Genomic DNA, 8,885 nt, shown 5'->3' on the forward strand with positions numbered 1-8,885 from the left:
CCTTGGGCGAGGGCGGGCCCCTGAGGCGCTGAGGGCTCTGTCATACAGGCGAGGAGACGTCCATCAGCCAGGATGACTCCGACAACAGTGTCTCCGAGAGCCTGGACGACTGTGACTATTCGGTGGCCGAGATCAGCCGCTCCTTCCGCTCGCAGCGGGAGCTCTGTGAGCAGCTTAACATCAACCACATGATCCAGAGGATCTTCCTCATCACCCTGGACAACAGTGAGCCCGGGAACCGCCCGGGTTGGCGGGGGTGCCGTACAGGCTGGGGCAGCTCTGCATGTCGGGTTTGTCTGACAGCAGAAGGAACAGCTGGGAGGGGGCAGTGCCAGGGGCTGTGCTAGGGGCAGGTCCTGCCTGCGGGTTCCCCGTCCATGTAGGTAGAACAGGTCCCTCTGCCCTTCCCAGGTGACCCCAGCATGAAGAGTGGGAATGGGATCCCAGCACGCTGTGTCTACCTGGAGGAAATGGCTGCAGACCTGGATGACCAGGACTGGTTGGACATGGACAATGTGGAGCAGGTGAGGACGCCTGCCTGGAGCCATCTGCAGACTTTGGCCACAGGACTGAGTTTTGTTTCCTCAGAATGTGCATATGATGTATCCCAAATCCTTGTCCAAAACTTGACGTGAAGCTGCTACTCGTGGTTTTGCTGGAAAAGTCCATGAGGTTTTTTGGGATATGAGACTGAGAAAAGTGTAGAATTTGGGGAATCCAGCCCTTTCTCCTGGAGGCTTCAGGAGTTTGCTGCCCTGCAGGTCTTTGTGGGTGGGGAAGGGAACAAAAACCAAAGAGAGCTCAGTCAGCATCGTCCATGCACTCACTCGTCTTCATTTGTGGCTGTATCAGTCATTCTTGCTGAGAATTTCAGTGGAAATGGTTTCTGTTGGGGGTATTGTTACTCCGTGAGGGACTGGAGGATTTGCTTAGGCCAGAAGCAGCTGAGGGTTCTTACTCCAGCACTCTGTTACTTAATGAGGGATAGAGAGAGATCTTCCCAGAAAAAAGCAGTAATCAATTAGCCTGTGTGGTGTGGAGCTTCCTACTCTGGAGGGATGAGCTCTGTGCTGGGACTGTGTCACTGTACCCTGTCTCTGCCGGTGCCCAGGCCCTGTTCACCCGCCTGCTGCTGCCGGAGCCCGGGAGCCACTTGATCCACATGACCTCTGCCAGCAGCCAGAACCTCTCGGCTGACCGTGACGCTGGGGAGAGGCAGATCCTGCGCTACCTCTATGCCTGCTTCCGCAGGGCACAGGAAGAGGTGGGCACAGGTTGCCAAGCAGGAAGGCAGCTCCGTCACCCAGCTCTGTGCTCTGGAGTGACCGAGCTAAAGTTGTAATGCCTGGGGTCCCTACACTGCCTTGTTCTCCTTGCACAGATAACCAAGGTCCCGGAGAACCTTCTGCCCTTCGCAGTGCGCTGCCGCAACCTGACAGTGTCAAACACTCGTACTGTCCTTCTCACCCCGGAGATCTACGTCAACCAGAACGTGTATGAGCAGCTGGTGGACCTGATGCTGGAGACACTTAGAGGGGCACGTAAGTGCGGCCGGGTTATGCCACTGCCTCAGCGCTGCGAGGCTGCCCTGGATCATTGTGGAGTTGGGTGAAGCTTTGGCTCCCCTCGCTGCCAAAAGAGGGGGTTGTGTTTGGGTCAGTTTGGCTGTTGGATCACTGTGAGTAACAGCCTTGTGTCGCCTGCCAGAGTTCGAAGACATGACCGAGTTCCTTGAGGAGGTCATAGAAGCCTTAATGATGGACGAGGAGGTGCGGACGTTCGGGGAGGTCATGGTTCCTGTGTTTGACATTCTGTTGGGGAGAATCAAGGAGCTGGACCTCTGCCAGATCCTGCTGTACACATACCTCGATGTGCTCCTCTACTTCACAAAGCAGAAGGACATAGCAAAGGTGGGTATCTGGGCTTAGGCAGGAGCTTTTTGCAGGGGCACATTTACAAGACCTGATCTGCAGAGGCCAGACCAGCAGTGTGGTGTAACAACACCTGATGTGTGTAGTCGTACCCCTCCCCTCCTTTCTCATAGCCTGTCACAAACCCATCAGTTTTTTGGGGTTTTTTACTGGGATTTTGGGCAACTGTCAGCATGTCCTGATGCGTTCCCCAGGTTTTTGCAGGCTACATCCAGCCCAAGGATCCCAGCAATGGGCAGATGTACCAGAAGACTTTGCTTGGTGCCGTTTCAAATATCTCCTGTTTGTTGAAGACGCCTGGCGTGGTGGAGAACCATGGCTACTTTCTGAATCCATCCCGATCCAGCCCACAGGAGATTAAAGTGCAGGAGTCCAACATCCATCAGGTGGGAGAAGCGGGGCTGTTCTGCTTCCTGTGGTGTTTAGTGGCCTCTCATTGCCTGAGGGTTCAAGATGTGGTATCGGGGCTTGAGTTCCACCACTGGTTCAGGAATAGCCTGGCTTGCAACTAGGCACATCCCAAAACCACTTTGAATTCTCCAGCTGGAGCATGGGAACAGTTTCACCAGCTGCCTTGGGTGATTGTAACCAAAGTTTTTGTGTCTTGTCAAAGTTGCTTGACCTTTGGGAAAAAGGTTGGGTGGTACTGGTGGAACAGACATCAGTAACTTGAGGTGCTAAGTGGAGATCATCTACCTCAGGTGTTGCAATCACCAGGGAATAGCTTTCAGTACCTGTCTGGTAATTAAAACAATTCCCCAGTTGAGAAAGTGACAGGCAACATTCTCTGTCACTATGCAAGTAAATATCTTCTTCAGAGGAACAGCACTAGGAACATTCCAGTAGGTCAGGAGTGAAACATAAGGATGCAGGATATAAATACAGGAGTGAACTGGGCTGCAGAGGTGATTCTTGAGAGGGTCTTTTTCACTAAGGTGAAATCTTTTTCACTAAGGCTGCCAGATTAGGCAAAGATATCTGGATTTACTCCGTAGGGGAACAAATTGCTCTCAACTATGCTTTTGAGGACATCCCTAACTGTTCTTTGCTGACAGCCCCAGGATCTGACCTGCTTGTAACACTGTGTGTGAGATGGGTGATTCACAGGGGTATCATGAGGAGCAGGACACGGTCTGGATCCGGAAAGAGTCGATAGCAGTAATACCAGAGAGGCAAAAGAACAAACCCCAAGGACTCATTCAACTGTGTTATGTTTCCTGTAACAGTTCATGGCTCAGTTCCATGAGAAGATCTACCAGATGCTGAAGAACCTGTTGCAGCTGTCACCAGAGATGAAGCACAGGATTCTCTCCTGGCTCGGAAACTGCCTCCATGCAAATGCAGGCCGCACCAAAATTTGGGCTAACCAGATGCCGGAGATTTTCTTCCAGATGTATGCCTCAGATGCCTTCTTCCTCAACCTGGGGGCTGCCCTCCTGAAGCTGTGCCAGCCCTTCTGCAAACCCAGATCTCCAAAGCTGCTAACCTTCAACCCTACCTACTGTGCTCTGAAGGAGCTGAACGAAGAAGAGAGGAGGAGCAAGAACGTACACATGAAAGGTACACCTAAACATTGGGAGTAAGAGAATGGGAAAGGGGGTCTCCTCAGGTCCCCACTTTACCCAGTGGTGCCCTCTCAGTGGGTGCCATTAGGCTTAGGGAAGAATTAGAGGTGTGACTAGAGAGAAGGAGAAAGAGAGCTGAATACAAATAAAACGCTGCCAGCATCACCAGGAGCCCTTTTGTGTCCTCAGGAGAACCCTCTCAAGCCCTCTCCTCACCAGCACTGCTGGGTGGGACCTGATGCAGAGATGCTTTTCCTTACAGGTTTGGAAAAAGAAACATGTTTGATCCCTGCTCTGAGTGAGCAAGAGCCACAGTCTGCAAACAGCTACAACTTGGTGACGGAAAACCTGGTGCTCACGCAGTATACCCTGCACTTGGGGTTTCACAGGTACCTGCTCTCAGTTCCCCTGGGGCTGCTTTCCACCCATGTGCAGCTATGGGAATTTCAGTAAATACTCTGAACACAGAGTGGCCAGCTGAGCTGCTGCCTGAACTTCAGCCTGACTGACTGCAGGAAGAAATTTTGCTCACATTTTTGCTGATCTGGATACACTCAGGCTTTAAACAATCATTGTGGGTTTTGATTCTCAAATCCCCTTGGCCTTTCTGCAAGTGTTTTATCCTAATAAAGGAGTCCTACAGGCTCCACGTTATTTGTAGACACCAGTAGCCAAATGCTGTGTATTTGTGGGTTGCTCCATTCCCCCCTCTCTTTGGGGCAGGGGCCGCTGGCACCTCCCTTCACAACTAGAGAGCATCCAGGTAGCAGAGCACCTACCCACTGGGAGTGACCTAAATGCCCTGATAGCTGGGCTGTATGTGAAGCAGTAATGTGAGGTAGCTGTCAGCTTCTAGAAGAGGATTTTCTGGACACCAAAACACTCTGTTTTGCACAGCTTCCCTCTGCAAATCGTTGCCTGGATACTGTGAGGTCATGGCTGATCCAAGCAGAGTCCCCTTCTGGTTTATTCTCTAAATATAGACATTGACAAAAAAGTTATTATGCAAGTGGCTTGTTGCTGGGAGACTGAAGTGTCACCTTGCAGGCCTCTCTGGGCTGTGCTGGATCCCTGACCTCAGTGGCCCAAGGGAGCTCGGTGCTGCAAGAGGGCTCTGCCATGTGCCCAGGCCACTCTGCAGGTGCCATGGTCCCTCACAGGGTCTCGTATCCTCCCAGGACCTGGCAAGCCTTTCCCCAAGGCTTCCCATTGCCAGAGCCCCAGACAGGGTACCCACAAGAAATAATCTGAATCCACTGGCACAAACAGTCTCTCACCAGCTTCTGCATTGGTGAGGCAGGATGTGTTTCTGTCTGTCTGTCTCCTCAGCCCCTTCTTGCCTCCTTTCCTGGGCAGGTTGCATGACCAGATGGTAAAGATAAACCAAAGCCTTCACCGCCTGCAAGTGGCATGGCGAGAAGCTCAGCAGAGCTCCAGCCCTGCTGCTGACAGCCTCAGGGAGCAGTTTGAGCGCCTGATGACCATCTATCTCTCCACCAAGACAGCAATGACGGAACCACAGATGCTGCAAAACTGCCTGAACCTGCAGGTGTCCATGGCAGTGCTGCTGGTGCAGCTGGCTGTGGGGAACCATGGGACGGAGCCGCTGGAGCTGACCTTCCCACTGCCGGAGGTGGAGCACAGTGCACTGGCCTACGTGCCAGGTGAAGCCCCGGGTCCTGCTGGGGGTCTGTGCCAACACCTGTCATACATGAGCACTGGCAGAGATGCCTGAGCAAGTGCTTCCCTGTCCAGGGCAGGACACGGTGCTACTGCTGACATGGTGCAGAATAGTCTCTCTGAAGAGGATCACTCTTAGAAAATTTGGGGCTGTTTGAGGGGCCATACTTAGGGTAGTGAAGCTGCTGACCTTTTAAAAGGTCATTACTCATTGGCAAGTGGCAAATTCTGCATTGATTTACTATTTTCTCTATGTGTAAACTCTTTCTTCTGCGGTCTGCTTCAGATTCTTCCCTTGGGGGTTGTGTAACTGTGATCAGCAGACAGATGCTGGATTCACCCCATAAGTGACCTGACTTCTGGGAGGGGAGATGGGAAGTGAATCCCTGGTACTGGGCCATCAGGCTGGGCATCCTTCTCCATGGCAGGTTCTAATACAGCTTGTTAATTGCCAATACTTAATAAACATCAGGGTGGTGAGGGGAGAGTGGATGGGAGGCTGGAAAAGGGCAAGGTGAGCTGCCTGGGGAGGAGCTCAGCTACAATCTCTGTTTGCAGAGTTCTTTGCTGATAATTTGGGCGACTTCTTCATTTTCCTGCGGCGTTTTGCGGATGACATCTTGGAGACTTCTGCCGATTCCCTGGAGCACATCCTTCACTTTGTTACTGTTTTCATGGGTGATGTGGAGAGGTAGGTGCAGCCCTGGGTGCTTGTTGCAGAACACCCGGGGTGACCAAGCAAGCAGAAATTGCAGAGCTGTCTTGAGGCTTGGTTTGTGCAGCTGTGAGCAGGTTGATCTTTTTGGAACAGCTGAAATCTGCCTGCAGGAGGCACAGAGGGAACAAAGGCGTGCCTGGAGGCCACAGGCTTCATGCAAGGTTTAGATGGGATTTGGTGCTTAAATACGTGTTCGGTTGTATGATGCAGAAATCTCATCAGCTACAGCCATTTTGTACTTGTTAAAGGGAGCTTCTGGGGCTGATCTGTTGGGAGTGTCTCTATAATGTCCACTGAACAGAACTGAGTAGTTCTATCGATCTTCCTGGTAAGACATTGCCCTGCTTTCTGCATTTCTGCTGTTCGATCACTTACACTTACGTGTGTAAATGCAGTGAGCTCCTGGCAGCAGCAGCAGCAGATGGAGGTTTCCCGTGGTAGGCAGCTCTCATTGTTCCCACTGTCCCCGGGAGATGGAGGCTTTAGTTCTTCCTGGCAGTCCCCTACAGTGTCACATGGGGCAGGTGGTTTGGCTTCTGCCCCACAGGTGCAGCAGAGGTATACTCTGACCTCAGTGCTTGGTGCTAGACAGCAGATGCAGCAGGCAAAGCACTTGGAGATTAGCAGGGTAAAAAGGAAGAAGGTCTATGGGCAGTAGGAAAATAGCTGGGATAGCTGGTGGGGTTTGCTCAGGAGCTCCAGCTGACAAGCAGGCATTGGGCTGTGAGTGGGAGAGCTGCTGTGGGAAGGGTGAGAGCAGCAGCTTGGCTGTTCCCACACTCTCTGGCCTCTGCCTGCGATTTCACTGCGGCATTGAGTGTGTGCGAGGGACTGCTGACCCGGGGCTGGCTTTACAGACGGTCTGCACTCGAGCATGGATGGGCACAGCTCCTGGAGTGATTCCTGAGCAGCTCCATTCTGCACCATGGCCCTCATGCCATCCTGGATTTGCTTTCTATTTTTTCTTGCAGGATGAAAAATCCTCACCTGCGAGCCAAGCTGGCTGAAGTGTTGGAAGCTGTGATGCCTCACTTGGATCAGGCTCAGAACCCACTCGTCTCGAGTGTGTTTCATCGCAAGCGAGTGTTCTGCTCTTACCAACATGCTGCCCACCTGGCCGAGGCACTCATCAAAGTCTTTGTGGATATCGAGTTTACAGGTAATCGTAGAATGGAAGAGTTGTGTTCCCTGTGTAGCACTTGTGTGGAACTGTCCACTTGAGAGGCTCTTTGGCTTGTGCCCAGGTGACCCGCACCAGTTTGAACAGAAGTTCAACTACCGCCGTCCCATGTATCCCATCCTGAGGTACATGTGGGACACTGATTCCTACCGGGACAGCATAAAGGTGAGGCAAGAGGTGCAAGTTGGAGTGTGCCCATGTGAGTGTGCAGCTCTGCATGGAGCACATGGGTCCATGTCCTGCCATTGGGGAACTGTGCTGCAGAATTTGCTGTTCTCCCTTTCCTTGCAGGCTCTGGCTGATTATGCCTCAGAGAACCTGGAGGCAATGAATCCCCCTCTCTTCTTGCGCTTCCTTAACCTGCTCATGAACGATGCCATTTTCCTGTTGGATGAAGCCATACAGGTAGGGCTGAGCTCACGTTCCGTCAGCACCACATAAACAAGTTTGCATTTCCCTGGTGTGATACTGACCTCCAGAACAGGCCAGCTTGCCCGGCCCTGCGTGGTGAATCTCTGCAGTAGGTACTATGCAGGAAGCAATCCCAAGATGGTGTGGCCAACGCCCTGGCAGAAGGGGCAAAGGCAGGAGGAAGGGGGGAGTCTGGGGCCCTGTCTGCAGGTTACCCTTCCTTCCTTTGGGCTCGGGAGGCAGCTCAGAACTAAGAGGAGCAGAAGGGCTTTTTCAGATCCAACAGGAAGCATGCTGGGAAATCTGCCTGTTGCTGATCTGGATACACTCAGGCTTTAAACAATCATTGTGGATTTTGATTCTCAAACCCCCTTGGCCTGTCTGCAAGTGTTTTATCCTAATAAAGGCCTCTTGTCTCCAGGCAGTTCTCCTTTGGGATCACAAGGGAATTCCAGGTGCCCTCATGTCCCTGGTGTGTGTTGAATGTCTCTCCACTCCTTTCAGAGCTGCTGTTGCTGCTAGAAAGGGCTTTTTTTGGGGAGCTGTTACCTGCCAGAGAACCGATAACCGGAAGGCTGGCAGATAAGATGGGTGATACAGATGTTGCCTGACTGGTTTTGACCATTTCTGGAGCTCCTTGGCATCACCATCCAACCAAACAGTCCATGTGTTCTGTCTTGCAGTACCTCAGCAAGATCAAAGTTCAGCAGATCGAGAAGGACCGAGGAGAGTGGGACAGCCTGTCCCCGGAGGCTCGCCGTGAGAAGGAGTCCAGCCTGCAGATGTTTGGTCAGCTGGCGCGTTTCCACAACATCATGTCCAATGAAACCATTGGCACTCTGGCTTTTCTGACTTCAGGTAGGTAAAAGAGCCCCTCCTGCCTGCCAGGACCTAGAGAAGAGCCCTGCCAGGGAGTGAGCAGGCAGGAACTTGGTTTCAGTGTGGTCAAATCAGGATGGAATTGCTGTGAATCTCTGCACTGTTGTTTTCCTTTCCAGAAATCAAGTCCCTGTTTGTGCATCCTTTCCTTGCTGAGCGCATCATCTCCATGCTCAACTACTTCCTGCAACACCTGGTTGGGCCTAAAATGGGAGCTTTGAAAGTGAAGGATTTCAGTGAGTTTGACTTCAAGCCGCAGCAGCTCGTGTCTGACATCTGCACCATCTACCTAAACCTTGGGTAGGTGACGAGGGGAGTGAGCCTGTCGGTGGCAGGAGCCATCCAGGAGCCGTCTTGGTGATACTGGGGGAGAAATGCTTAGTTACACGCAAGCTTTTCTTTAGCTTTTAGTTCCTTGCTATAGGAATGTGGCTGCTGTGGGGACTGTTCTGCAGCCCTGATAAATGGGGATTCTTAAACCTTTTCTCTCACGTAACCTGTGGTGCAGGGATGAAGAAAAC

At 52.2% G+C, this 8,885-nt stretch overlaps 1 protein-coding gene across 1 annotated transcript in view; it reads left to right on the plus strand.

Moving 5' to 3' along the window:
- The window catches only part of UBE4A (ubiquitination factor E4A), an 11,891-nt gene that overhangs the window by 1,670 nt on the left and 1,336 nt on the right, over window positions 1–8,885 (plus strand). The window contains 16 exon segments of the mRNA XM_017738389.1: window positions 32–225; window positions 412–524; window positions 1,112–1,264; window positions 1,382–1,541; window positions 1,708–1,910; window positions 2,126–2,317; window positions 3,158–3,491; window positions 3,759–3,885; window positions 4,853–5,160; window positions 5,735–5,867; window positions 6,866–7,053; window positions 7,139–7,239; window positions 7,366–7,479; window positions 8,169–8,343; window positions 8,484–8,664; window positions 8,873–8,884. Coding sequence (XP_017593878.1) covers window positions 32–225; window positions 412–524; window positions 1,112–1,264; window positions 1,382–1,541; window positions 1,708–1,910; window positions 2,126–2,317; window positions 3,158–3,491; window positions 3,759–3,885; window positions 4,853–5,160; window positions 5,735–5,867; window positions 6,866–7,053; window positions 7,139–7,239; window positions 7,366–7,479; window positions 8,169–8,343; window positions 8,484–8,664; window positions 8,873–8,884 — 2,688 coding nt within the window.

This window comes from Corvus brachyrhynchos, unplaced genomic scaffold, assembly GCF_000691975.1.
Source record: "Corvus brachyrhynchos isolate BGI_N302 unplaced genomic scaffold, ASM69197v1 scaffold46, whole genome shotgun sequence".
Taxonomy (NCBI): domain Eukaryota; kingdom Metazoa; phylum Chordata; class Aves; order Passeriformes; family Corvidae; genus Corvus; species Corvus brachyrhynchos.